Source organism: Ornithodoros turicata, chromosome 4, assembly GCF_037126465.1.
Source record: "Ornithodoros turicata isolate Travis chromosome 4, ASM3712646v1, whole genome shotgun sequence".
NCBI lineage: Eukaryota > Metazoa > Arthropoda > Arachnida > Ixodida > Argasidae > Ornithodoros > Ornithodoros turicata.
This window is the reverse complement of record NC_088204.1, coordinates 15,050,606-15,077,373: the sequence shown is the minus strand read 5'-3', so window position 1 is coordinate 15,077,373 and position 26,768 is coordinate 15,050,606. Positions and strand designations below refer to the sequence as shown.

Here is a 26,768-nt window from a genome sequence, read left to right as displayed (position 1 = left end):
ACTTGTAAACCGAGATCGCAAGATTTGGCAACGATAATAACATCATATGGACAGAATGCACCTACATAAAATGATGACGGGTTGCGAAACGCAGCTCGGGGAGGACAAATACTTCCTATAATATTATAATTCTCATTAATATTCCCCTGTGTTCGCATGCACGCCGTATATTGAAGGAAGACCAAGCTCCAAAAGCCAGTCTCTGCCGACACGTCACAAAATTAGGGTCCGAGTAAAAGTGATAAATACTGTCTGACACATGCAGCAGACCTTATTTTAAGCCAAGCTCCACTATATTCATTGATCATTGTATTTCGCAATTGCTTCACCCAAGCTGCTGTGCTATAAGTCCGCATCGTGAGGCTCAACTGTTCACTGACAAATATACTAAATGCACGAAATGGGTTAGAAACAACTGATTTTTTTTTCGTTATAAACAAACATAAACAAACGGATTGAGCAGGAAGTTGGATGGATTGCCGTGAAAGCGCTCTCAAATACGTGGCCGACGGGGCGATACAGCGAGAAGGACGAAAACTTGACGGCAAGTTGCCTCTCTTTCACACTAAATTGGTCGTCGTGGCAGGTTACACCATAGAATTAGTTTCCATTTTATCTTCTCCTTTGACTTCCTATGCAGGCAGCTTCAAATTCATCGCTCTTTTCCAACGGCGAAACTAGCACACTAAAGCACAGCACTGCTAGACGCTGCTGTCTGGTACCAGAGCATAACGCCGCGTTTCCCCTCGAGAGGCCGCTGCCGTCGACAGAAACCTCTAGCGCACTTCTATGTTGCAGTTTGCGACAATGTGTCTGATGCTATGTACACGCCTATACGAAGGCCGCTGTGGCCGTTCTTTAGCACTAATAAAACGTTATTATCACTACATATCCGTTTTCAAACACACAAACAAAAAACAGGCCTTATTTATATCCTGAAACAGTCTTGATTGACTGATTGATTTTTATTATTATGACCGTGTGTCAGATGCAGGCACAAATGGCTAACAGGGCATCCCCTGCCTTGAGCAACATCTGTGTGAGATATGTACAGAATCAGATGCAAGATTGGGAACAAGTTGACTAAGAAACTTACTACCACAGTGCATCATCACGTTAACAGATTATGCATGACAAAGAAACGAAAAAAGTTTTTTTTTCGCTATCTATTCCAATTTGTTGTTGACTGTATTATTCATGCGAATTCTTCAGTGCGAGATTTCCATCCTCATAGCGCAAGTACTGGACGTAGCTGGCCTCCGATTTGTAGTCAATAATTGGTAGTCCCTTCCGCATAAATCTGCACTTAACTTCACCTAAGTACTACACGCTTGTCTGTGCTACACACTGTGTCACACATTGTCCATAGACACATAATGTTCCACGTGCAAAAAAGCTTCCCCCTCTCATACATTTTACGTGTTTCGTATTGCAGAGCAGATGCCCTTTCTACAAACCACTTCCACCACTTTTTTTTTTTTTTTACTGTCCTGACTTTGTGTGACTATTGGTATGTTTTATAGATACAAATAGAGACAAATCAGGTATGTTTCTGATTTGTCTACGTGGTATGGAGTGGCCGGCTTCCACGTTGGTGGTGCCAATTTTCTCAATTTTTTTCTTTTTCATTCACTCACTCACTCACTCACTTCCACACAAGTAGTCTCACGGGTTAATGAGGCCTAAGCCCCAAAGCCGACATATAAAATTCGGGAAACCTCCCGTACGCACCAAAGCTACACACGCGAAGGCGCCGATACGGCGTTAGTACCAGACCGTTACGCACGAAATCGCCACGGGTGTCTCTGTCGATCAAGAGAGCGCAGCGCCCTCCAGCTAGTGCACGGTGCCCATAGTTGTCTCACCAACAGTACCCTGTAGCGCTATTGTCGGCATAAAATTTTATTTTTTTCGACTACTGAAGTCTAATGATTTTCCCTCCACCGACCTCCTGAACGTAGGCTTAGTACCACCTGACAACACTGTTTCTGTGTGAATTGAAGCACTCCGTCGGTAAGTACTGCTTGACTAGCTTGACTAGTTTCACGCAGTCACCCTTATATGCCTTATTCTACCTTATCGTCTCTTGGGCGTGTTTTTCCGTATGGCCGGTAAGGGCGGTGTGTAGCCGGAGCAGTTGGTCCAACACCTCCTGCATACTATCAGGCCTGCGCGCTTACGTCACCCCCCCCCCCCCCCCCCCGGGCCCCCGGAGGCCTGCCTGGCTTTGCGAGCTGCCTCTAGCTTTCTTCTCGTTCGCTCTTTCATCGACGTCATAGCAGCATCTACAGCTGGCCTTCCTGTGTGATGCCGTGTCACGTGGGACCATGCAGGCCTGATGCTATCTAGGAGGTGTTGGTTGGTCACGGTCCAACGGTAGGATTGTGACAACTGAGACAAGGAGGACAACCCTGGACAACCACTCCCATCAACTGATTTTATTTTCTGGTTTACTAGTATCACTGTGTTTTTTTACTTGATCTAGTAGTTCTTTCTTATTTCCTCTCCTTTATTATCCCAATTGTTGCCATGGCACCGCGATGTTCTGGATGGTATTAGTGTTTCATCTATGAGGGGTGAGTGTGCTCACAGGATTACAGTTTAATCATGACGTAAGCAGATAGGCGCGCATCTGCTCTTGAATATAAATATTCGCGTTTACACGAACGGATAAGTACCTATGAAAATGTGTTCGTAGGACAACATACTGAAGGTGCCTGAGCAATGGACGGAAGACAGAAGACACACTCAGGCACCTTTGGCGTTCATCCAAAAGCTTGCCTGCATCTACGCCTGTCGTTCATAGGACAGTACGTTTACCGGAAAAGCTAAATCTGCATTGTGTTGTGCGTTTAGTGTGTTACAGCGTAGAAAACACCTGGCGACAAAGGGATATACATTGCACGATCCTATACTTGTTGCTTGAACTCATATGCTGGAGGAGGCATGCCAGTGGATGGATTTGGTTGCACTTGTTGAGGATACGCGTTGACAGGATAGGCTGCAGCCATTGGCTGTCCTTGTGGTTGCATCACCACGGTGTTGGTCTGAAACGAAGCAATCGAAGAACTGCACATGCGAAGAGCGGTTGCGCTTATGATGGCAATGAAAAGCGAGCACATATTGTCTATCTCATCTTTTCTTGTCTATCTTACCACTGTCGTCTCCTTTCTACAAAGGCGCGCACAGAGGCAGCAACACCCGACGCAGATGAGGACCACTGCTGCTATGCTGGCTATAACGATGCCAACTATCGCTCCTACTCCAAGAACAACTGTACGCTGTATATCCTCTCCTGCAAGCAACAACTATGTGAGGCACACATATAGGACACTGCGAATACCACAAGTTTTATACGATACAAGAAGTGCGTACAGCGTGAAATGATAAGGTATTGAAACAAATAGAGAATAAATGGCACTGCATTGCGTCATATGCGGGGTGTTTATCTTTATTCCGAACAGCTATGTGAAAAGCATAGATGCTGGTGGGTTATGCGGCCAGTAAAATCGTTCGCAAGTATGTACATTGATCACTGATCACCTGAGATTCGTTAAGTAAATTTTTAATATGAAGTTTTCGGGGAAGTGTGAGGTGGCAGAATCGGGGCCAGTCATTATTTAAAGCCACCATATTAAAAAAAAAAAGTCCTGAAACTAGCAATACTGATCGCCAAGCATTCCATACGAACCGAAACCAAAACCAAAACAAGCTCATCTCGAGCGCATGGAGAACAACGCCCATTCCACGCCGGAGGTCCACGTGCTTTGCAGCCGTGGAGTAGGCACTGATCCAGTGGCGTCGGAACTATTTTTCCACTGGGGGAGCGAAAAAAAGTGCTACCTTAAACATCATCATCATCATCACTTATTTTCCTCGAGGGCTCATGGTGGCGTTATACATGGTTGCTGCACGAACTGTAAACGTGCACCTAGCAAATGGCATGTGCATATTTGTACAGTAGATCTAAAGTAACATTGCAGACTGTAATTAAATAGCGCTTGGTGGTGGGTTAGTTGGTATGAGTTGAGTGCGTCCGGCTTTTTTTTAGTTCCGCGCAGTGCCTAGACCTCTATGGCAAGTAATGTGTAGGGAACTTCAGGGACTTGTCCCCGGGAATCGCCGTCGCGGCATGTACGTGTGCCGGGACTGGAAGCGAATATCGTCTGACCCGCAAGCCTTCTGCGAATAAACCGGACTTTCCTGGGCCGGTCTGGAGCTCAGCAAGAATGTGTCCCCTTGACACCAAGCCTTTTGACTGGGTGTCACGCTGTCGTTATAACTCCCGGGCGACTCAATAAGAAAAGCCGGATAAATGAAAACAGCGGGTAAATTTTTGACATCGGTACGATGGAAAGCGAGGAGCCACCAATCAGAATATTATACTATGACGGGTAAAGATATACACAATATATATAAGACAACAAACAAGCTGCGATATATATCTCTTTCCAGGGGTGTTGCCTTCTCCGATGTCTATGGCATTTAATAATCCTGTAACGCTGCTGCAGTCGAGGACTTTGTGGCGCTCCCTCGACGTTGCCACTGCCGACACATGAACACAACACCGCTGCAACGTTTCGTCTCAGTTCATCGCACTTGTCGTACTACAGGTCTTACACGCCAGCTCGAAGTGGGCACCCTGTCCACAACCGACTGAAATCTGTGGCTGCGCCTCGCAAACCGCCATTATAACAACCCTCTGTCTTCAACCGGGCGGTTTCTTCGTATCCTTATTTCCCCCAGATGTCTGGTCTCTTGCGTGCCTTTTGCGATTCCCGTTTGCGCCTCTGCCCCCCACGGCCCCACCCCACCCCGTGGATTGAGTCTGGGAATGCTCGCGTGCCCCGTTACACAGTTTCTGACTGATTTATTGCACTTCGTACCACAAACCTTGCTATGGTCAACTATAGAGCCCTGTGAACCTGACACCATTGGTATGTAGCTCTTCTCAAATGGTCTCCGCACACACTGACAGTGGTAGGTAGTTTATTGTTCTCTAAATTTATGGCCGCCGAAAGAACACATGCACGCACGGGCCATTCCGTTAGACCGTACAAAATTACGACGCTGGGCTGACACTGGGGGAGCCGTGCTCCCCCATTCGTAAATGACGGGGAGCAGTCGCTCCCCCTGCTCCCCCTGTTCCGGCGCCCCTGCACTGATCTCTTCGTCACGTAAACAACTTTGCGACCCAGATAAGCTTATGATAAGGTCGTCACTTTTCCTGCGCTCCTAATGTGGGTAGTTTCGGTTTCGGTTCATTTGCATAGAAACATTTGTCAACGAATACTACATCCATGTACTACGTACCCGTTTCGGGATTTTTTAAACAAATATGGTGGCCTTAAATAATGACTGGCTCCAATTCTCAATGAACACACTTAGTTAATTCGACAGAATGTCTGCCTGGGCCGCGTAATCCGCCTGGCACCGAACGGCATCTGTGCCGTTCTGGTTTTTTTTTTTTTTTTTGAGAAAGTATTGAATATTACCCTGTATTTGTTACTGCAGTATGATGACACGCATGTTATATTCTAAAAGCGATAAGAACCCCAATGTAGGGTGCAACGAACCAAACAGTCCAATTTTTAACTTTATTTAACATTATAGATTCCGCATTTACATTTCATATCTTTACGAGACGGAATATGCGTGGCCGTGGAGCTCCAATTGCATATTGTCGCAGACGATAAGAGAGGGATGCGATAAAATACAACATTGGACGACCTCCCCCAGCTGTGGCAAAAAACTCTGACAACACTTGTCATGCGACGCAGCAATTTAAATTTATTCAGACCCCCCTACACCCCCCAAATGTTTGGTGACCACCCTGTAACTTTCTACCTGTGCAATCCATACAAAGGGGGACCTTGCTATTTCCGCCACCCCAATTTTTGGCAACACGTACCCCTGGTGCTTAAATCATTGAAGCCACAGTTGTCTGCAATGACTGCGGCAGCATCATAAGGTATTATGACCACGTGATTCACTTACTTTCCTTTTGTGAGAATCCGAAATCGTCTTTGTATGAGATATCAGCCCAGGCTACTGACGTCAGGTACAGAAGTGAGAGAGCGCTCAGCGTGAGTGACCTCAGTTCCATGGCTCTTTTATGTCGATCTTGCGCGTCTGGTAAAATTATTTCAAGAAATAATTGGAAAACGTACAGAACCTTCGTTTACTTTTGTTTAGAGACACAGTTCATGCATTTCGAGAAACCCTGGTGCCTTCAATAATCATCATCGTCGCCGTCATCGTCATCTTGAGGTCTCGCTTGCACGAACTATGGAACGTCGAACACGAATGTCGAAGACGAACGAACACGAACGTCCAGGAATTTCCCCAGTGGCGTCCAAAGCAGCTTTGGCAGTTTTGAGGACTGTAGAACGGAGAAGACCGAACCTACTGAGGACGCCTTTGAGGAATCTCCTCAACGTCCGTGCAAGCTGGTCCAGGTCATGCTGGAAAGCGACGGAGCTTGACCCTCGATCAAAAACAGGGGCGGATCCAGACATTCGGTTTGGGTGGGGGGTGGTTTCTTTGTCGGAGCCCGTAGTGGGGAAGGGGGAAATCTAATGTATAAACCGACCGTTTTCGGGATTGATATACAGTGAACCCTCGTGAATATGACCCCCGATAATCTGACATACGCGCTTTATGACCATACTCCTGGGGAACAATGCAGTGAAACCTCTGCAAATCCCCTCTGTCAATATGACGATTCTGCATTATGACCAAAATTTTCGGAAACGACCATGGTCATAATAACAAGGGTTCACTGTATAGCCCAATCCCCCCCCCCCCCCCCGGATCCGCCAATGGTAAAAAAGCTAGGATTTGATTCCGCCCGCGGTCTAAGAGACAGAGAGACACAGAGAATAAAAAAAGACGGTCATTCTTAAGTGATCAAAAGCGTTGTAGCGAAACAGTTGAAATAATCGGGTTGTAGAGCTAATATAAGTAAATAGCGCTGGGTTAAATACGCTGCTCTTTCCTGTATCCTCTGTGGCACCATGACCAACTTCTCCGTCTCCACTTTAACGGTGACCCACGCGGTAACAGTGATATTTGTATTCGTGACACACAGGATGTTGTAGTCTCCGTACCCCAAACATCTAACCGGGGATCACCCATTCCCCTCCCCCCGTCAAAGACCTTACAACATCCCCTTCAGAAATATTGGGGCAATATGGACTGGAAAGTTGCTGTGATGTAGGTACAGAGAACCCCACACATACTCGCTACAATGGGACTGGTAATGCACGAGGCGGTGGAGCCTGAGAAGGAGATTAATCTAGAATTCAATCCTAACCATCTCTATGAACACTGAGCAGAACGTACCTGAACACTCCGCAACCTTTCTCAAGTGAGTGAGTAATGGCCTATATATATTTGAACGTTGACGCACGAGCGTTATCGCAATAACGCTGATAAGGCACCGATAGCACATGTGCATGTATGAGCTACCTGACGGGAGGATTGTGCTGTTTGTACCGGTACGCCGTTTTGCAAGAGCACATATGCCAAACGGACAGTTTGTACAGTTTCGAAGAGCTCCTATAGTTATCATTTTCTGCCTGGGTATCTTTGCTATGGATGATATTATATTCATTTGATTTTAAAAAGTTGAAACTTTGTTGGAGTTCAGTGCTTGTGTATCGTCCTATTCGTACCCAGCACTGGGGTTATATTCCTTATTTAGCGCGCCGTGAAGAGGAGATGTGCTCAGCAAAAAGGCCAACAGGCATGTTGCCCCCTGATAGACCTCTACCCGAGAAACGTTATCATGACATTCATAGACAGACTGAAACCGAAAAAAATCGGAAGGGGAGGGCTGGGTTCCACCAATGGGCACTTGCTCGCTGCCTCCTATTGAAAGAAAAGCAGGACCGAAGGTCGCGTCCCTTTCAGAGACCCAATCCACTCAAGACGGTGGCTTTGGGCGCGACATTGTTTGCCCCTTTATGGCTTGGAGCGTAGTTCAACTCTACCAAATTGGTGGCGCTGCAAGGGCCTACCGAGAGGGGAGCCGTGCCCCCCCTGGAACTCCAAGGTCGCTTGGGAAAATAGTGCAGCACTCTTTAGTCATATGTCGTAATGATTATTCTCAGATGTCATGATAGGAACCTCTGAACACCCACACAGTGCGCAACCTCCAGAAAAAGATGTACTGGAGAAGGGGGTTGCCTTTTTGCAAGGGGTTTGCCTTTGTGTGTGTGTGGGGGGGGGGCACCCCTGGAAACGCTTTGCCTCCCCTTGGAAAGAATCCTGGGAACGCCCATGTGGCGCTGTCGAACACTATGACGTCATTTGTTTACGAACAGGGAGAGGTGTATTGTGTCCTAACTTGTTTTTACATGCTGTTATCCGGACAGAAATAACCTGAGGGCATGTCAATTACCCTGCACATATATTTGCAGGACTCAAAGCAGGAATCACAGGACTTGGGACGCCCCTGGTTGACGTCAACCAGGGGCGTCCCAGGTCCTCTGATATCAGAGAGCCAAGGTCACAAAACTTGGCGCATTGCATGCGACCTGATTTCATTGTGGCTAGCTGATTGGGGGTGATTCAGTGTGATGCCTCGCGGACTGTTCTCACGAGTTTTACTCTACGCACAGTAAATAAATCACATAAATCACTGCGTCGTTCGCTGGAGCGCAAATCTGCGTTTTCCTGTACCGTCTAAGCAAGGTTATACTGAATGGTGCGTCGCTACGTCCTTCACGTAGGAGGTCCGCACATACCGCGCACATTCACGCGAGCGACATTGCTCAGAATATTCCGGTGGAATATGTGAAAAATGTCGTATAGGTTTCTGTTGTGATGTGCGCGCGAGTGCTCGACGTCGTGTCTTCACGTGCACCGCTAACCGTGGCACGACCATCTCTATCATTATAGACATAATAACATAGAGATGGTCGTGATATGATAGAGATGGTCGTGAGTGGGAGTATCCTGCGACGCAGCCACGTGATATTCCGTAGCGCACAACTGGAAAACGTGCTGATGACGTCATAAAGTCGTCTGCTAAGTGCGCAGTACTCCATTCCAGATATTCTGGACTCAACACACTCAACATAACACGGGGCGGAACCTGGGCTCCGTGAGCAGTGCTTTTTCTTTTGCTTTCTTTCTTATTCCACTACAATATTCCGTGAGGATGTTGCTGGTGTGAATACAAGGATACAGTATTACGTAGGGTAATTGGGCAGATAGTATCTATTCGGGGTGAATTTCGTCTTCTGCTTTTTTTGAAACGGTGCTCATTCTCATTCTGCGGTAACAGAGCTGAAAGTGAAAGTCTTGGACGACACTTATGAAAGGTGGGGTGGCGGGACCCACAGAGCGGATAGTTCAGTCTGCTCTGCCCTCCACCTTCCGATTCGTGAAAGGAGGCGACATGTGTATAGACCCCCGCATGCAAGCTTATGGGCATAAAAGAGAAAATGTGGTTCTTCTCTGGTTTTTCTATTTCCAGGTTGAAACTGTGAGCAAAGGCAACATAATTAATATACAGTGCTCCTGCTTATTGTCATAATTGTTTGTAAGGAAATGCGTATGTTTATCGAATCATTTTTCGTATTTTCAGTGCCCGATTTGGAAATGCAGCTTATTTTTTGTCACGCGGCGTTTTTCACGTTTTCTGTGTGGCTCTCCATGCCGTGACACGACTAGAGCTGGACGGCTTGATCCTGTGAGGACGCCAAACAAATTTTCACACATCCTTACTATAAAAAAAAAAGCGGGAGAAAAAGCAAGAAAAGAGAAGTGGAGGTGCCGGGGATCGAACCCGGGGCCTTTCACATGCAAAGCGAACGCTCTACCACTGAGCTACACCCCCGTTGAATATTTCGTTGTTATGACAAATAATAAAGCTAATGTTGTGTGTGTGTGATTCGTATTGATTTGTATTGAAATTCTTATCAATTAGTCATTCGCGCAACGGAGTTTAGATTCACACGTTTCCCTTTGAGGCACACATCGATAACTATTTCTGCGGGGTATAACCCATATCAGAAGTACTGGAGATTTGTTTGCATCACGTGACGTACAGCATGTTGCCGTCTACTTTGTCCAAGCGTGGTTTCTGTTTCATTAGAAATTATCCGCAGTCTGCACCTAGTTGTTCTCGATTCACCCTACGTTGTACACACGTTGCTCAACGTCGGTGTCTGCAGAACTCAGCAATTAGCAATGGCAATTTGCACTCGCGTCTGCACAGGATCCAACTACCGAGGTTCTCTAATGTTCGTGAAAGCTCGTCCCAAGCGGAACCAAATGTCCTTACTACAAAAAGTGGAGCAGTATTGAGATATTTCCAGGTTGTTGCTAAAGAGCTCAAATATGTCGAAACTAGTCTTGAACAATCGAAGGATCCACGGACGACGAGAGAGTTGACAGAAAGGCTCAAGCAACTGTCTGCTGTTGTGGGCTTATTCCACCGAATCAGCGAACTTCGAAAAGAACTGGACGGGTTAAAAGATCTAGAGAAAGGTGAGAACGTTGACGTTGTCATGGCCAGACGGCTTACGTTGACAAAATTGTCCTACTTTGCAGAGTTTTCGGCCTCAAACGACCAAGAGATGCTAAGGATGGCTATTGAGGATCAACGCAAATGTGAATCTGATATTCACGAGCTGGAAACTGAGGTACGAGGTCTTTTGATTCAGGGAAAGCCCGGATGACACACGAAAAAATTAAAATAAAAAGTGAAAGGGATACAGGAGAAACTTTGCAATTTCTTGAAATTCATTTAATTCCAAGATGTGCCTTGCCTTTCATACTTTCGTATGGGTAACTTCTCACGTAATACGGCAGGTATTTGGTCTGATTGTGCCGCCAGACCCGGAGGACTGCCATGAAATTCTGTTAGAAGTTACAGCTGGTATTGGCGGTAAAGAAGCAATGCTGTTCACGAAAGAGATATTCACGATGTACCACAAATTTGCCTCCTGGAAAGGATGGCAGTGCAAACCCGTTGACTACCAGACTGAGGGTGTCGGTATGTTTCATGCGGCCCTAGTGTTTTTCGCTGGCGTTTACACTCCGCATGTCATAAAATTTTTTCAGGAGGATTGCGGCATGGCTCTCTCAACATCATTGGTTCGAATGTAGGAAGGTGCTTCAAGTTTGAAAGTGGCGTGCATAGGGTTCAGCGCATTCCCCAAACGGAAAGGTCCGGCAGAATTCACACCAGTACTATGGCAGCAGCAGTGCTGCCAATGCCAAGTGATGTAAGCATCTTCTCCTTGCTACGTGGTCTATACAGCCCCATAACCGTGTAGTATTGAAATGAGAGACGTTCCCTAGAATACTCCTACAAAAGATGTAAAAAACGTCATAGCTTTCTGCTGCCATGTGAGCCGCACTCAATCTCATGTCTTGTCATGCTCGTCTATCCACAGGAATATCCTGCAGCTCAGCCACAGGATATTCCGTAGCAGACGATAGGGCTGACAGCGTCATCTGCCATGTATGCTACTCCCAATATTCAGGCATGATGCGAATGTTCTATGTAAGACAAAACAAAACTTTTACCCAGTGAGCAGTTTTTTTTTTTTTTTTGCTTTTTCTTCCACTAGAATATTCCGTGGGGATGTTGCCTGTGTTAACACATAAGTCACACTCACATGTAGTGGCTTTTGCTGAAAAAATGTCATGTCTTCCTGGCAGCAAAATTGTGCATTCAAAAGGAAAGGAAGAAACAAACCACTCCAGGTATCTTGCAGTGCAGGGCTCAAATTCCCCTGTGCCCTCCTTGGTAGATTTGTCAGTGCTATACAAATGCGGAGCATTGAGTAGCCACATAATGCGCTTCTATTGAGCCCTCTTATAATCAGCATCCTGCTGTTTATCTGTTTATTCGTTCAGCAAGTGCTGTTGGGGGTTTATTCAATACACACCCTGTATTTGTTGTAAAACTTTTTATCATATTTAGTATGGGCATACAGCACACTGCTCCAAGCCCTGAACACGATCCTAGTTCACTGAGCTTAACTTATGTATGCAGGTACAGATAGTGATAAATGATAAGGACGTTGTAGTGAAGACAAAGCGTGCCAGTGGTCCTGGTGGCCAGCATGTGAACAAGACTGAAAGTGCGGTACAGATTCAACATGTTCCTACGGGTAAGTCTTTGTCTGTACGTGTAACAGTTCCGGGAATGCTCTTCAGTGAGGGTATGTGAATTGATGTTAAGGCATAATTGTGGAGAGTGAAGAAGAAAGGTCACAGATGATGAATCGTGAAATGGCCATGAAGAAACTGAGAGCTCAGCTTTATCAAATTGAGCTCAGCAGGCAGCTCTCTCAACACCACTCACAAAGGAAACTACAGGTATGAAAAGCCACTCAGCCTTATTTTTTAAATGACCCAGGTTAGAAAATATATGCATAGCAGCTCTGAACATTGAATGCAATCGTGCGCTTCCAGTTTGGTACCCTCGGAAGGGCGGAGAAGATACGGACGTACAACTTTCCCCAGGACAGGGTGACTGACCACAGACTTCCGCTCACTGTCCACGGAGTGGCAAGCTTCTTGGAAGGACAAGAAAAGCTAGAAGAAGTGATAGAGAAACTTCTAGGTGAATCAAGAAAGGAAGCCTTGTTAGACATATTAGAAAGCACAAAATAATGAATGGAACTGACAGCCAACGTGTATGAGACGTTTTTATTTTCTTTTTGCAACTCCTGTACAGGTCTGGTGTTTATTCCTGGAAAGATAAAAAGCGAGCATTAGCATTACACGAAGTGCATAGCAAACACCCATTTTGTTACATCCATGGGCCTATAGGAAGACAGGCTTTCTTACACACACGATGAAGCCTCTGCTAGAAACTTGAATTATGCAAAATATGGTTCGGCATTCGCAACTCTGGTTAAATGTGCCAACTGCAAGACCAAAATAGCAGGCCACTGTCCCCATGTGGACACGTTCAACTTAATGCTTAACAGAATTATTGTATTGCTGCAGCTGAGCAGTACAGTAACACTTTCACTCGAGGCTTCAAGCAGGAAATTGTGCTGTAAAACCCCAAAGTCCGACCCTCCCCACGAAGACCCAGAGAAAACTAACGGAACTCAGGAACAACACCATTTTCTCTGGAGCTACACCATGGCCACGGACAAAAGCTTGCACTGCTAGCGACTTAACAGGATAGTTCGGGTGACGCTTGAGTGAGTGAAATGAAAACTCCGTCGCACAATGGAATTTCGATTTCTCTCGACAGTCCACCATTCGCGACATGTAACTGGAAGACAGAGGACCAGGAGCTGCTTGCTATTGGGGCAGTTAAGCTTGTTAACACTGTGTTAGGAAAACAAACTCAGTGGCAGTGCCCTTCGCTGACACTTTGCGGATGTCTGTCTGCTGCTGCATAGCCGCAACTATTCAAATGCACAGCCCAGCCTTACAAACAGCTTACGGTAATTAGTTCTGGCTTTCCCTCGTTAAGATCACATCATGCTATTGTTAGGTTTGTAATAAACATAACAGCATGCAAACTGTTGCCCTAGCCTCCTCCTCATCACATAGATCACAGAGAGCTCCTGGTCGTGTCAATCTTCCACTCACCTGTCGAGCGAATACCGGAACATCGAGAAGCAAAATTACTGGTAAGGCGTAAACATTTCGAAGGATCTGCATACCAGATACTGGAAGAGTGCTTTCATCAACAACCCAGTCTCCATGTTTACTTTATGAAATGCTGCTTCACCATGTTCATAACGTAATAAGCAACAGTGTCCAGAACGAAAATTTCCCGTGCTACGTGACCCACCTCAGGGACTTCCAGCTCTCCGCTGTTCACCTTGTCGATCATGTCGTGAGGATGGCAGCCATCGATTGTGCAGCCAACAGACTGTGCCGTGCCAAGGATTTCCTTCACTGTACCAATCATGGTGCGAGCCATGGACCGCGGTCGCATTGTTCGTGCAATGTTGATGATGTCGTCGAAGGTTAGGTTCCCGTTGTGTTTGACTGTTGGAATTGACAAAGTTAAATGTAGCGGACGAAGCAGGCAGGCGGTGATGAAAGTGTAAACAACGTGACCTTACTGTTCTTAACCTTCTTTCGGTCCCTGGGTGGTTCTTTCAGTGCCTTGATAATAAGAGAAGCTGCACTGGGCACAACCTCAATTTGAGCCTGTCTGTTCTGGATGATGAGTTTCACCGTGATTTTGAGACCTTTCCAGTCTTGAGTTGCCTTGGCGATGTCATCTCCGACCTTCTTTGGGGACTGTATAAAACACAGACTTGTGTGCCATCGAAACCGCATCGAAAATCATTAGTGGCTGACACTTACCAGACCGAGTGGACCGATCTTGGGGGCCAAGGCCGATGTAGCACCGACTTCACCACCGACAGCCCTGAGGCAGACTGTGAGATTTGATCACATTTGTGAGATTTTAATTTGCGAACATACGATACAGTATATAAAGCGACAAGCAGTGCAGGTCGGCATGAGCAATCTTGGTATGAAAACTGTAAGTTTCACCTACCTACTTTAACTTCTGTTGGATCGAACTTGGGAGGCATTGTGCAATATCTGTAATGTGCAGTATACGTCAAATTATACTTTAAATACTCCGATTATGGTGGATATCAGAGCTGTATACTAAATTTCAGCAACTTACAGCCAGACACCTTCCGGAAAAGGGAAGTACAACGTTGCCAGATGCTGAGATGCAAATGTGTCAAATAGACAAAAGTTCCAATAAATTGTCTTGTTTCGAAATATGCGCCAAGCAAGTATTTTGCTTTGAATAAAAAACTTGCTTCTGACTTTTAGTTTCGTTAGTAATCTATTTGTATTATCTTTAATATTGCAGCTTGCATTACTTAGATGCCGCGAAAACACTCATTAGCTGCGAAGTGCTCGGAGCTGATAACACAGGCATAACTTCGCGCATGGAAATTTTTAAATATGGACGATTTGTTTAGTGTATTCGACGAGGTTCAAAAACCCACGTCTAAAATATACACCACAGTAGCAACCAATTCAGGGACAACCTCGGACGAAACTGCAGCTGCTGACAAAGCCAGGTACAGCAACATCAAGTACCGGTGATGAAGGTGTTCAAAGCATAACACCTCCCGCGGCACCACATTTCTCTTCCTAACTGGCATTCACATACCTACGTGTGTGCAGGAGTTTTATATTTGCTTATTCGTGTCACTTTAGCAATTCAGACGACTTCGTTGAAGCGGTTATTGGTGGCAAGCGGCCAATAGACAACGAATTCGAGGAGGAGTCCCACAAGAAACTGAAAGCGTCGAATATTTGGGATGACATCAAGTATGTGATACACTTGGTTCCTCGGGGCTATTTCATTCGCAACAATTTTATTTTTTTTCTTTTCCAGCCCTGACGATTATGTTCCACGCGTGAGGGTACATACTTTAGATACAGCTGAAGCATGTGTTCACGAAGTAAGTGCAAAAGTTGCTGCTTCAGTGCTTTGCGTGCATGCACAGGGTGCCGACCTATAAGACTCTACCCTTACCTGTATGCTGAGCTCAGCAATTACTCAGTGCAGGTGGAGAATTGCATTATCTGCATATAAAGCTATGAAGGAAGTTCAAGCAGAGTAAATTTCAAAAGTGGCTGAGCAACGTAGTGCAATGTTTCAATGAATTTTCTGTCCAAAACACACTGAATGGCGGAATTACAAAGGGCTGTTGAAACGCTGCTCCCCAGATCTCGTCGTGCTGCAAAACAATGAAGCATCCGGGATGGCAGTTAGCTGTTCTTGGAGAACGGTCGCTTCAGACTGTGGAGCAGCATCTAATTTACTCTTTGTTACACTGCCATTTGCATCGTCCTGACTACGGAATTCGTAAATTTTGCATTATATCTTAGCACTGTAATGCTCAGTCACTATGAAATTTTCCTGGGTTGAGCTCCCTTCAGAGCTTTATGTCTAGACAACATAATGTTCTACCTGCATCGCATAATTGCTGAACGTAGCATGCCAGCACAGGTACACTTTTATGGGCAGTCATCCTGGAAACTTGTTGTCAGAGAATCGTCAGAACAGTGGTTGGGCTGGACATTGCTAACATAATGATTTTGCCGTGCTTGTAGGTGGCTGTCCCAGAAGACGTCGAGTTTGTTCCCTTGCGAGTCGGCGAGAATCCGCCAGTGCGAGAGTACCCCTTTATTTTAGATCCCTTTCAAAAAGAAGCAATAGCCTGCTTGGAAAACAACCAGAGTGTACTTGTGTCAGCCCACACGTCTGCAGGAAAAACAGTTGTTGCAGAGTAAGTTTGATGCAACCACAATTACATCTGTTGTACTCAAACGAAAGGTTTCAGGCGGGGTGCAGGTTGTGCAAGGCTGCCTTGTTTTAGGTTTGAAATCGCCCTGAAGCTGTTGTTGTTCTTTTTTTGGTATGCTTGACCTAGTTTATTGAAGATGTGTGTTTTGCGGTTCCTTGTTCATGCCGAAGCTGGTAAATGCGAAGGAACTGTACACACAAAAGGGATAAGAAAAATGAACTTCAAGGGTTTATTATTGTGTTGCAGGGTATGCAATTTGTAAACTTGCCACTTGTGAATCATACAATAAGAAATGCTATTTTTGTGTTTCTATGTTTTTGTTCATGTCAACAGTTTTGCAGTGTCCTGTACCCTAAAACCAACAGAAAAGGTATTTTCGACGTCGACATACAAAAGTATGATAGCAAATCTAAGAAAAAAGTCTAGCAATATCATGAAAGTAGGCAGACAGAGGGGTGTTCTTTGTCGAAGGGCGTAGTGAGGGAGGGGAGAGAGGGAAATCCAATGTACAAACTGCCATTATAACATGCCCCCTCTGGATCTGCCACTGATCCAGTGTGATATTAAAATTCTACACATATGAGTGTTTGCCCCCAAGGGGGATATATAGCTTATCATGAGAGCCATAACATCTTGATAACAGCCTATCAAGTCAAAATACGCTTGGCAGTGTGGCAGTATTTTGTAATGCCTGTACCATATCTTCAGGTATCTCATTTCACATGCTGTTCTTTCAGGTATGCAGTCGCACTAGCATTTCAGGAGAAACAAAGGGTCATATATACGACACCTATCAAAGCCCTCAGCAACCAGAAATACAGAGAATTCAACGATGACTTCAAAGACGTTGGCCTTATGACTGGTGATGTCACCATCAATCCAAATGCCAGTTGCCTCATTATGACAACGGAGGTGAGCTGCTCCCTAAATACACTTAAGCCAGTAAACCAATCTCATCGTGCCGTTCTTAGATTCTTCGGAGCATGCTGTACAAAGGCTCTGAGGTGATGCGAGAAGTTGGTTGGGTGATTTTCGACGAGATCCACTACATGAGAGACAAGGGTGAGAACTGAACTCGGAAAAGGTTCCGATTGTGTCCCACTTATTCTTGCTGCTAATTTTTGTTCTCCTAACACGTTCCTAGAACGTGGTGTGGTGTGGGAAGAAACCATCATCCTTTTGCCGGACAATGTTCACTACGTCTTTCTCTCTGCTACTATTCCAAATGCACGGCAGTTTGCGGAGTGGATCTGTCACTTGCATAAACAGGCAAGCGCTATTGTACTTATAAGTAGGTTTTAAGCTATATTTGTATCTGGAAACAGTCATGTAATAAGTCCTTATACTGTTGCACGATTTTCAGCCATGTCATGTAGTGTACACAGAATACAGACCTGTACCGCTTCAACATTATATCTTCCCGGCTGGTGGGGACGGGCTCCATCTTGTTGTCGACGAAAGTGTGAGTTAGCTTCAGTCCTCATTGCTATTATAGATTGATTGGTGGCAGACAGTCAGCAAAGTCTCTGTATTTATTATACCATATACGTGCTTCTGCCTACTACACCGTAAATGTGCACATTTTTAGGAAAGCTGTGCAAGTTTTCCAAATTTTCTCATTTCATTGTTATTAATTTTATTTCGTGTCATTATTTGTATCCATATGTGCGACTTTATCAACAAAGATCTCAGCAGGTGAGAGTGCGGAGGAAAGCACGTGCTAGGAAGATGTCGTGGAAGAAAAGCCAAGAGTATCTGAATGACGCAGAAAGGAGCGATGGAAGATTCGTTAGGAAACGTGAAGGAGCACACTTAGAGCAGTGCTGCTAGCAGACGAGCTGCAGAGGAAGGAACATTCTGTGGCGGGCAGACAGAATCTTCCTGAGGTGCAGGGAATATAGAAGATGACGTGATGTGAAGGCTTAGATAATCATATGCACTCAAACAACTCAAAAGTTGCTGTTTTCACGCTTGTGTCTCCATAAACGCCCAATAGAGTCGCTCGTGCGGTTACCCAGTTATGCTGTCTCTCTTACTGGCTTTGTCCTTGTGATAAAATTTTCCCATGTTGTGTGTATTGACATTCTGAAAAATGTCGTATTTTGCTGCATTACGCTCTAGGGTACATTCAAAGAAGAGAACTTTAACGCTGCCATGACGGTGCTGCAGAATGCCGGAGATGCAGCTAAGGGGGACTCTGCAATGAAAGGAAGACGGGGAGGCTTCAAAGGTTTGACGCGGATTTATGGCTGTAGCGCAGGGAGATTAAAAAATGTGGGACTAATGTGAAACAATTACTTATCAGGTGAATCTAACTGCTACAAAATCGTAAAGATGATCATGGAACGTGATTATGCCCCCGTGATTGTGTTCAGCTTCAGCAAGAAGGAGTGCGAAGCATACGCGACTCAAATGGCAAAGATCGACTTGACGACATGTGCGTAGTGAAGGTTTCTATGTCTGTTGTTTAATATTTATACGCAAGTTTCTTTCCATCTTGTGCCACACTTTAACAGATAACGAGAAGAAGCTGGTGGAGGAGGTCTTCAACAATGCGATGGATTCCTTATCAGAAGAAGATCAGAAGCTACCACAGGCAAGAGAACTCACCCTGGTGGTGGTTCGTTCATCAGAACATATTTTTCTCATTGTGACATACCTCTCGACAGGTTGAGCATGTGCTTCCGCTGCTGAAGCGCGGAATAGCTATTCACCACTCAGGCCTTCTCCCTATCTTGAAAGAGACTATAGAGATTCTGTTTGCTGAGGGACTAATCAAGGTATGCCTGTATGGCGTATGCGAATGTGTACGTGCAACACAGTGTATGTATTTTGTAGGCCCTCTTTGCAACCGAAACCTTTGCCATGGGTTTGAACATGCCTGCCCGAACAGTACTCTTCACAAATGCAAGGAAGTTCGACGGCAAGGACTTCAGATGGGTAAGTCGTCTTTAAAAGTTTGTGACGTGTTACTTCCTTCCATTCTTATACCCTGTTTACTCACATGAGTAATTTATATGCACATGATATATCATGGTATCAGCTATTGCAACATCATCTCCTTTTACATTGTTTTCATTGTATGTGTATTGTTTGCATGTGCTCAATTTTTATCATCAGGATGATAAGCTCCCCAATGCAGGTCACATCAGGAGAGTACATTCAGATGAGTGGACGTGCTGGCCGCCGTGGTCTTGATGACCGTGGTATAGTCATCCTCATGATTGACGAGAAAATGAGCCCTGCAGCTTGCAAAGATGTTGTCAAGGTAATCATGTCCATGTCCTTTACGAAATGCTGACTTGCTAAGTAAGCTGTCACGCATTCAAAATATTTTGGGGATAAGTTTTAAGTGGAAAATTTATGTGTTGCTATTTCATTAGCCATGTTCTCTCTGAATGCCAATATTATGCACTCATTTTCTAAGCTTCCAGTTCTTGCCTAAGCTGCATGTTTCCGAGATACTTATGTATATGCTTATGTGCTTGGGGCAAAAATTGGTTGATTGTTTATTGATCTGGAGTGCAAAACAGTATCAAAGTGGGACTGCAAGGGAAATGAGCAGGTATTCTGAAGGTATTCAGTTATTCAACTGAACATAACCATCAGCATAATTAAGTTAATAGGAATAGGAAAAAAATTCCATACAAACGTCTATAGAGGTCGAAGCGTCAAAGGGTGTACGCCCCGTTTTTTTTTTTTGCAACACCCCTCTGAAAGTTCTTGCGATTGCTCAGTACAGCTCGTCTCTCAATGCATAGACCCACAAATATGCATCCACACACATGTAACACCCAGAGGTCGATTTCTGAGGACATCACTGGTCAAAGCTTTGAATACAGCAGTAATTCGAAAGTAATAACTTCATTACAGCTAGGGTTTACTGAATGTGAAGCTGTAATGTGTGGTAAAACAAGAGCCTGTTTTCCTACTTTCAGCCCTTGATGCATTCTTTTTCAACTTTGCACTTTTTGCAGGGCCTGCCAGATCCCATCAACAGTGCTTTCCACCTTACCTACAACATGGTGCTCAACTTGATGCGTGTCGAAGAAGTCAACCCGGAATACATGCTGGAGAGATCATTCTTCCAGTTTCAAAACAACGCTTCCATCCCACAATACTATGAAAGTGAGTAATATACCCATTCCATTGTGAGTGCTTTAGTTTTCAAATATAATGCCATTAATGTTCGGGGCACCTGCTCTTGTTCCGCCCACCAAGGAGAGTTAGGAGTTTAGTGATGTATGGGAAGGCAGAACATTATGCGCTTCCACGCCCACGGATATGGGATTGCCAAGTGTGATATGCGTAAGCACGCTGTCAGCTGTACCTTGACACCTATGACATGTGCCCTTGTTGGCAAAAAGGATGCCGGAACTACAATGAGGTCGCACCAGTGAACGTCTTTTTGCGTCTCTGCACAGAATCTGGATTGCTGCCTGCATCAAAACTGAAATTTCATGCGAAATGTGCCATTCTGAGGTGAACGGTCCTATAAAGGAATTATTTAAGGCAAATGATACCGAAACATGTATTGGCTATCATCTTTTGTGGAAGCTTTTCCGTTAAAGAGTGATTCTAGTTAGGTGTGCGTGTTCCATGAAACAGTTATCAAACTTTCTTGTAATGCGAAGCAGCTGTCAAGCTTTCTTGTAGTGCGACTCTTTTGTGTTTACTACTGAGCTACAGCGTTCTTGCACGCCAATTCAGACTTTTGGGCTCTTAGGTCATGACATTTAGGGCTCATAAGCCTAATCTCTGCTGACAGCATTGATTTAATTTGTGCTCCTATCTTTTTCAATTGGTAGAGCTACAGAAGCTGCAGGCTCAGCACGACAGCATAACCCTGGCTAAGGAAAGTGAAGTGGCTTCATACTACAAAATACGACAACAGTTGGCTTCACTGGCGAAAGAGCTACAAGGATTCATTTCAAAACCACAGTACTGCATTCCGTTCTTGCAACCGGGACGGATGGTTCGAGTGAGTGGGATGCAAGTGTTTAGTGTTTGCACACCTTCCCTTATAATTTTTTCTGACCATTTCACTGTGCTTAAAAAAGAACGAGGATCGTTGAGAGTACCAAGCATCAAGAGTTTGCAACAGACACCCTTGTCACTTGGTTATATTCAGTGTATAGTATGCCACATTACGCACGTAGAACTTTTAATACCCCTGTCACACGGGCAGTCTTCAATGATCATTGAAACCAATCGTCATTTAAAATGCGTGTAGCGCCACCTTGCGTGTAACGTGTCAACCTGTCGGGGAACATTGAATCCAATACTCTTTGGGAAGTTGACACGTGACACGCTTGGTGTCACTACACACATTTTCAATGGTCATTGGCTTCAATGATCATTGAAGACTGCCCGTGTGACAGGGGTATAAGTTGTCACCCATGTATTTGTGTCCCATGTATCTAAACTTTGGTAATCTACAGTGCATGTCTCCCGTTTTGCGCGCAGATCGACAATGGTATCCATGACTTTGGCTGGGGCATCGTCATATCCTACCAGAAGAAAAGAATAACAAACACGAAGGTTGGTATACAGTTTTGCACACAGAGGGGTGAGCATAGCCCCTCACCTCCCTAAGCGTTTCATTTCTTCTCCAGATACAACTTTCTTTTCTTTTTTTTGCCCAAAAGATTTCTCTGTAGAAGTTATTGCACGTTCTTACACAGGGGCAGCCCGCAGAACTTGACTCAACTGTGATGGTGGATACATTGCTGTATCTCTCGAAGGAAAGTGCCCAGACGAAACTGACCTCCCAAATGAGGCCACCACCTGTGGGGGAAAAGGGGGAAATGCAGGTATGTTTGTTGGGAGATAAGGGTATGTTGGTATCATTGTATGTTTCATTCTTTTCACTGTCCTACCCCCTACAGTGCAGAAAGAAATACCTTTGGACACCCAAAGAATGAGTTAGTGTATCATTGTGTGCCCTTTTGTAGGTTGTTCCTGTTCGGATAGAAAATGTATGCCAATTGAGTTCAGTGAGGCTGTACTTCCATCAAGACCTCAGATCCATAGACAACAGGATGGCAGTGTACAAATCTATATTAGTGAGTCACGCCAGGACTTTTTCACTTTTATACTTTTTCAAGCATTAAGGAGAAGTGTTTGAGGTTTATTTCTAAGATATGTACTGCTGTTGCGCAGTAAAATGTAAGACAGCTTCACAACATTTTGCAGGAAGTTGAGAAAAGATTTCCTAAAGGTGTGCCTTTAATTGATCCCATAGAGGACATGGGAATAAAAGATAGCACATTAAAGGATGCGGTGAAGGTAAGCACACGAGTTTAACACCGTTCGGCCCAATCGTCTCCTACCTTGTGGCTATACGATTTTTGTTCTCTGCTCTTTCGTACAGAAAATAGAGGCTTTTGAGAGCAGAATGTATGCCCATCCTCTACACAAGAGCCCCGACCTAGAGGCACTGTACTCTCAGTACGAGAAGAAAATGCAGGTTTGTTTGTTTTTGCTTCAATGACGAACTCTTCTTCAGTTGTCATGAGAAATGTATTTCACCTTTTGGGTGGCTGTACAGTTCTCTGCAACGTTAACTTTAACAGCTAGCATTGACAGGTGGCAGAGCAGTTGGAGAGCCACCCTATCAACGCTAAGTAGAACTCTAGGGAGAGAACGCTGTGGGCTATCCCACTCATGCTTGGGGGTGTTTGTCGAGAAACAGACGCTCCTCTCCGAATGCATGGAGGAGGGTTATCATGAGGAGGAGGAGGCTTCTTGACAAACACCCCCAAGCACGAGTGGGATACCCCACAACACTCTCTTTCTATAGTTCCACTTAGCGCCAATAGGGTGTTTCTCCAACTGTTCCGCCAGCCGTTGCCGCATTAAAGTTATGTTGCAGAGAGCTGCACATTGACACCAGTTGCAAATATTTATCAATAGATAATGAAAGAGATCAAAGAGGTGAAGACAGACTTAAAAAAAGCAAGGTCCTTGCTTCAAATGGAAGAGCTGAAGAACAGAAAGCGTGTCCTCAGGAGGCTAGGGTACTGCACAGCCGCAGACGTCATGGAGATCAAGGGGAGGGTCGCTTGCGAGATCAGCAGGTGATGATACGTCATAACGCTTGGATACTTTTATTGGATTTTTTTTGTCATCTTCAATAGCCTGCTTTCCATCATTTTTATTTTACAGTGCGGATGAGTTGCTCATCACGGAAATGATATTCAACAACCTCTTCAACAACCTGAACTGCCATCAAGCGACAGCCCTTCTTGGGTGTCTCGTGTTTCAAGAAAAATCCAACGAAATGCCGAACCTCACGGAAGAACTTTCAGGGCCGCTCAGACAAATGCAGGTATGTGTAGCGACTGTCGGGTGGCACGATGGCCACACTATAAGATGATGATGATGGTTGGAGTTTTTATAGCACACAAGCAACGAGAGCTACATTGCGCCAATACTGTAGCGATAAGACACTAAGTAGAGCCTGAAGTTTTCGGGAAAATTTTTTTTCTAAATTCGGGGAGCAAGAATCGGGTAAATGAACATGTGCTCCAAATTCATGCAAATTCGGGTGGAAAAACTTCCAGTATGCTAAATTCGGGGAGAAATCAGGCTCGGTTACTCAAACTAACTGAACTGGTTTACTAAAAATGATGTAACTGCGTTTGCTGCCAAACAGGTTAGTGTGCATTCCTACAGACGTCTCAGTGAGGGCAATTTGCTTGGTAAAAATCGGGTTTCACCCTAAAGAAGCAACCTTCAATTCGGGGGGCAAATTCGGGGAAGAATCGGGTTAGACGCTAAAACTTCAGGCTCTAACTATAAGTAAGATGGGTGTAGCATGCTTGCATCAGAGGTAAGAAAGCACACCAGCGTGTCCAGCTAACTGAGACCGGTGTTTTAAAGGACATAGCGAGGAGGATAGCCAGGGTGACAAAAGATGCCAAGCTGGGTATAGATGAAGACAAGTACATCGAGTCATTCAAGCCTCATCTCATGGATGTCATTTATTCCTGGTCAAAGGGAGCCTCCTTCGCTCAAGTTTGCCGGATGACTGATGTCTTTGAAGGTAGGTTCCTCTCCCTTCCCCTCAGCTCTTGCTCGGTGGAAGAAGGCGAGGCTTGTGGGGAAGACAGCAAAGGACCTTCCTAATGAAAATTTCCCGTGAACCAGGCCAGTGACGAGGAGCGTACTTGTTACACTAACGTGCTTTCCGCTGTTTTTTTTTTTACAATGCGCTAAACTTTATTTACTGCTTCTGTGTCATACTTCAGAACTTGCTCAAGGACTGTTATGTTGGCACAGTTGAAGACACTGTAAATGCTATTGTATGTATCGTTGATGCGTTTGAGGGCATTGTTGACATGATCAATATACCAATGGTCTGAATTGCCATTTCAGTATCACGTCAGGTCACGTCAGCTACCGGTGATGATGTTCAAAATTTATATTGCCTGTAATTGGAAATCCACTGAAAGGACACATTTGAATTGCAGATTCTCAGTATGCACACATGCTGCTTCAACTGCTGTATTATCTTTGGCAGACAAAAATTAGCCCCATATACAAAACTTTGGACTTTCATGAAACATCCTCATAAAGCATTGAACAGAATTAACAAGATCGAATCGTCAATAACAGTGCTTCAGTGCACACTAGCCAGTTGGTTTTTGCAAAGTCTGCACCTCGTATAGAATGTCATGTCAGTATTACCAACCATCCTTTTGTTTCTCCATAACCGACATGCTCCATTGTGTGTTCTCTTCGCGAGCCATGCCATACTAATGGAAAGTAACTTTGACGCAGGGAGGCAGTTTGTTTTGCTTCAGAGCTGGTAAATACAGCAGCAGTAGGCAAGCAAAGCAGTGTTAGACCCGTCTATGTTAGATAATTAGTTTATTCATCCCAGTTTCCTTTCCAATTTCAGAGCATGTTTATGCACAGTAACAGTTCAGTTCTGTGAGCTTTGTTTCCACGTTTGCATGAATTCCTCGATGTTATTTTCATTTGTGCAGGGAGCATTATTCGCTGCATGAGAAGATTAGAAGAGCTGCTTCGACAAATGGTTCAGGCTGCAAAGTGTATTGGCAACACTGAACTGGAGAACAAGTTCTCCGAATGTAAGGTTTCTTTTCAAATGGCATACCACATTCTTGTGTACCACTTTTATTGTTCTCACATTTATCGTTCTCAATCTTGCCTTTCAGCCATCAAACTCATAAAGAGGGACATTGTGTTTGCAGCCAGTTTGTATCTATAGAGCCACACACATGAAATCTACTGTGAATAAAGTTCATATTCATTTGACGTACCATCTACTATACAAGTGTATATTACAGGCTGTACAGGGTGTTGCATTCAGTGAGGCTGAGGAACATGACCATCGACGTAGAAGTTCCTCGTTGCCATTGGCAGTGTTACATGCATACCTTCCAAGTCCTTTGCAAGGATGATCTGGCAACCTGCATGAAAAATAACTGAAAAGAAACTGCAGAACTTTCATGGACATGCTGTGTGCGTACCTAATCTTGAGTTGGTTTTCAAAAATGGTGCCATGTCCAACAGATCTTCCTCCCTGTAACACACAGGCATTATACACACTTCAAAAACATTGTTCTGCGCGTTGAGCTTTGATTACTTTTCCTCGGGTGCTGGAAGTTTGTCATAATAGTCCTCGTGAACGTAGACATGGCACGTAGTACAGGCAAGTGATGCTTCGCATGCACCTGAAAAGTGGGGTTCAGAAGTTGTGTCCTAACTCTACAGGGGTGTAAGAAGACGTGTGAAACACAGGGTGCTTCAATTATTGTACCTTCCATTTCGACTCCATATCTATGTGCTAGGTACAGTAGGTTGTCACCGACCTTGCCCCTTACAGGAACTTTGGACCCGTCTTTCCGCACATACGTAATATTCACCCTGAAATGCGAGTGAGAAGATTAAACGTTAGGATACATTTGTGTATCTGATAAACGCACACTTCGTCATCTGACGTAGGGTCCTTCCACTCGAAGCGTTCGTCGTCGGAATGGAACGCTGGATAAAATGAAATAACATACATTAATCGTCGTGAAATGTACTGCGGAGGATTACGCCGATGGCAACTTACTGGTGCTTGTGGTTATCTGCGCAGACGACTGTGCAAGACGTGGTACTCGCGGTTTTTCGTGCTGGCAGATAATGTGAATTTTTCTTTTAATTTCTGAGACTTTGGTTTTCCTAATTATTTTAATAAATGCGCGTGGAAACCTTGTAATCATGATTAAGTTGCATTTATACACCTCAACAATCAACGGAAGAACCACATCCACTGCGCAGCGCCATTACCTTCAGGCTCGCATATAATGCAATAAAGTTATTTCCTTCTTAAATACACATTATACAACTTGTAGTATGTTTTTTGCTATGAAATATTATTCTGACAATTTAACAGCCGTTTTGGCATTTTAGATGAAATCACACGAATATTTTCTTGCGTCGAAAAGTTGTTGTTTTTGAACCAATGGT

The 26,768-nt window shown here is 44.7% G+C and overlaps 5 protein-coding genes and 1 non-coding gene across 6 annotated transcripts; 2 read left to right on the top strand and 4 right to left on the bottom strand.

Annotated features, from left to right (window-relative positions):
• Window positions 1-2,423: 2,423 nt before the first annotated feature.
• Window positions 2,424-7,474, bottom strand: LOC135391159 (protein shisa-5-like). Its single transcript, XM_064621285.1, has 4 exons — window positions 7,345-7,474; window positions 5,998-6,132; window positions 3,156-3,295; window positions 2,424-3,047 (listed from the first exon to the last, which is right to left on the bottom strand). The coding sequence occupies exons 1-4, from the start codon at window positions 7,457-7,459 to the stop codon at window positions 2,910-2,912; spliced, it is 528 nt and encodes a 175-aa protein (XP_064477355.1). The 5' UTR covers window positions 7,460-7,474; the 3' UTR covers window positions 2,424-2,909.
• Window positions 7,475-9,775: 2,301 nt separating this feature from the next.
• On the bottom strand, window positions 9,776-9,847 carry Trnaa-ugc (transfer RNA alanine (anticodon UGC)). The gene has a single exon. It is a non-coding gene; the product is annotated as a tRNA-Ala (tRNA).
• Window positions 9,848-10,005: 158 nt separating this feature from the next.
• Window positions 10,006-12,659, top strand: LOC135391157 (peptide chain release factor 1-like, mitochondrial). The gene is made up of 7 exons (XM_064621283.1): window positions 10,006-10,500; window positions 10,564-10,655; window positions 10,825-11,008; window positions 11,077-11,240; window positions 12,017-12,134; window positions 12,206-12,342; window positions 12,439-12,659. The coding sequence occupies exons 1-7, from the start codon at window positions 10,062-10,064 to the stop codon at window positions 12,637-12,639; spliced, it is 1,335 nt and encodes a 444-aa protein (XP_064477353.1). The 5' UTR covers window positions 10,006-10,061; the 3' UTR covers window positions 12,640-12,659.
• A 2-nt stretch (window positions 12,660-12,661) lies between these two features.
• LOC135391158 (large ribosomal subunit protein uL11-like) lies at window positions 12,662-14,618 on the bottom strand. The gene is made up of 5 exons (XM_064621284.1): window positions 14,504-14,618; window positions 14,308-14,381; window positions 14,061-14,241; window positions 13,784-13,983; window positions 12,662-12,718 (listed from the first exon to the last, which is right to left on the bottom strand). The coding sequence occupies exons 1-5, from the start codon at window positions 14,538-14,540 to the stop codon at window positions 12,713-12,715; spliced, it is 498 nt and encodes a 165-aa protein (XP_064477354.1). The 5' UTR covers window positions 14,541-14,618; the 3' UTR covers window positions 12,662-12,712.
• A 255-nt stretch (window positions 14,619-14,873) lies between these two features.
• On the top strand, window positions 14,874-25,568 carry LOC135391146 (exosome RNA helicase MTR4-like). Its single transcript, XM_064621259.1, has 26 exons — window positions 14,874-15,047; window positions 15,187-15,300; window positions 15,368-15,434; window positions 16,090-16,265; window positions 17,021-17,195; window positions 17,255-17,345; window positions 17,428-17,552; window positions 17,647-17,745; window positions 18,405-18,513; window positions 18,589-18,720; window positions 18,800-18,879; window positions 18,953-19,063; window positions 19,122-19,223; window positions 19,426-19,551; window positions 20,261-20,411; window positions 21,092-21,264; window positions 21,750-21,824; window positions 21,968-22,096; window positions 22,238-22,348; window positions 22,479-22,571; window positions 22,657-22,752; window positions 23,199-23,362; window positions 23,451-23,613; window positions 24,168-24,330; window positions 25,277-25,381; window positions 25,469-25,568. Exons 1-26 carry the CDS (start codon window positions 14,929-14,931, stop codon window positions 25,519-25,521), a joined length of 3,102 nt encoding a protein of 1,033 aa, XP_064477329.1. The 5' UTR covers window positions 14,874-14,928; the 3' UTR covers window positions 25,522-25,568.
• Window positions 25,538-26,605, bottom strand: LOC135391154 (adrenodoxin-like protein 1, mitochondrial). The gene is made up of 6 exons (XM_064621275.1): window positions 26,371-26,605; window positions 26,240-26,297; window positions 26,074-26,180; window positions 25,900-25,987; window positions 25,784-25,836; window positions 25,538-25,723 (listed from the first exon to the last, which is right to left on the bottom strand). The coding sequence occupies exons 1-6, from the start codon at window positions 26,519-26,521 to the stop codon at window positions 25,620-25,622; spliced, it is 561 nt and encodes a 186-aa protein (XP_064477345.1). The 5' UTR covers window positions 26,522-26,605; the 3' UTR covers window positions 25,538-25,619.
• Between the last annotated feature and the right edge of the window lie 163 nt (window positions 26,606-26,768).

What these genes read in the sequence shown, in the direction of transcription:
- LOC135391159 (XM_064621285.1), bottom strand. Translation starts at nt 7,459, where the DNA reads ATGCACATGTGCTATCGGTGCCTTATCAGCGTTATTGCGATAACGCTC. An exon ending in CGGATTCTCACAAAAGGAAA is followed by an intron (nt 3,296 to 5,997) that starts GTAAGTGAATCA and finishes TGTTGCTTGCAG; the next exon opens with GAGAGGATATACAGCGTACA. An exon ending in GTAGAAAGGAGACGACAGTG is followed by an intron (nt 3,048 to 3,155) that starts GTAAGATAGACA and finishes GCTTCGTTTCAG; the next exon opens with ACCAACACCGTGGTGATGCA.
- LOC135391157 (XM_064621283.1), top strand. Translation starts at nt 10,062, where the DNA reads ATGTTGCCGTCTACTTTGTCCAAGCGTGGTTTCTGTTTCATTAGAAAT. An exon ending in TTCACGAGCTGGAAACTGAG is followed by an intron (nt 10,656 to 10,824) that starts GTACGAGGTCTT and finishes GTAATACGGCAG; the next exon opens with GTATTTGGTCTGATTGTGCC. An exon ending in TGCTGCCAATGCCAAGTGAT is followed by an intron (nt 11,241 to 12,016) that starts GTAAGCATCTTC and finishes TTATGTATGCAG; the next exon opens with GTACAGATAGTGATAAATGA.
- LOC135391158 (XM_064621284.1), bottom strand. Translation starts at nt 14,540, where the DNA reads ATGCCTCCCAAGTTCGATCCAACAGAAGTTAAAGTAG. An exon ending in TCCAACAGAAGTTAAAGTAG is followed by an intron (nt 14,382 to 14,503) that starts GTAGGTGAAACT and finishes CAAATCTCACAG; the next exon opens with TCTGCCTCAGGGCTGTCGGT. An exon ending in CCGAAAGAAGGTTAAGAACA is followed by an intron (nt 13,984 to 14,060) that starts GTAAGGTCACGT and finishes CAATTCCAACAG; the next exon opens with TCAAACACAACGGGAACCTA.
- LOC135391146 (XM_064621259.1), top strand. Translation starts at nt 14,929, where the DNA reads ATGGACGATTTGTTTAGTGTATTCGACGAGGTTCAAAAACCCACGTCT. An exon ending in AAGATCAGAAGCTACCACAG is followed by an intron (nt 18,880 to 18,952) that starts GCAAGAGAACTC and finishes ACCTCTCGACAG; the next exon opens with GTTGAGCATGTGCTTCCGCT. An exon ending in ACGGCAAGGACTTCAGATGG is followed by an intron (nt 19,224 to 19,425) that starts GTAAGTCGTCTT and finishes TCCCCAATGCAG; the next exon opens with GTCACATCAGGAGAGTACAT.
- LOC135391154 (XM_064621275.1), bottom strand. Translation starts at nt 26,521, where the DNA reads ATGATTACAAGGTTTCCACGCGCATTTATTAAAATAATTAGGAAAACC. An exon ending in GCAGATAACCACAAGCACCA is followed by an intron (nt 26,298 to 26,370) that starts GTAAGTTGCCAT and finishes CATTTTATCCAG; the next exon opens with CGTTCCATTCCGACGACGAA. An exon ending in CTTCCAGCACCCGAGGAAAA is followed by an intron (nt 25,837 to 25,899) that starts GTAATCAAAGCT and finishes TGTGTGTTACAG; the next exon opens with GGAGGAAGATCTGTTGGACA.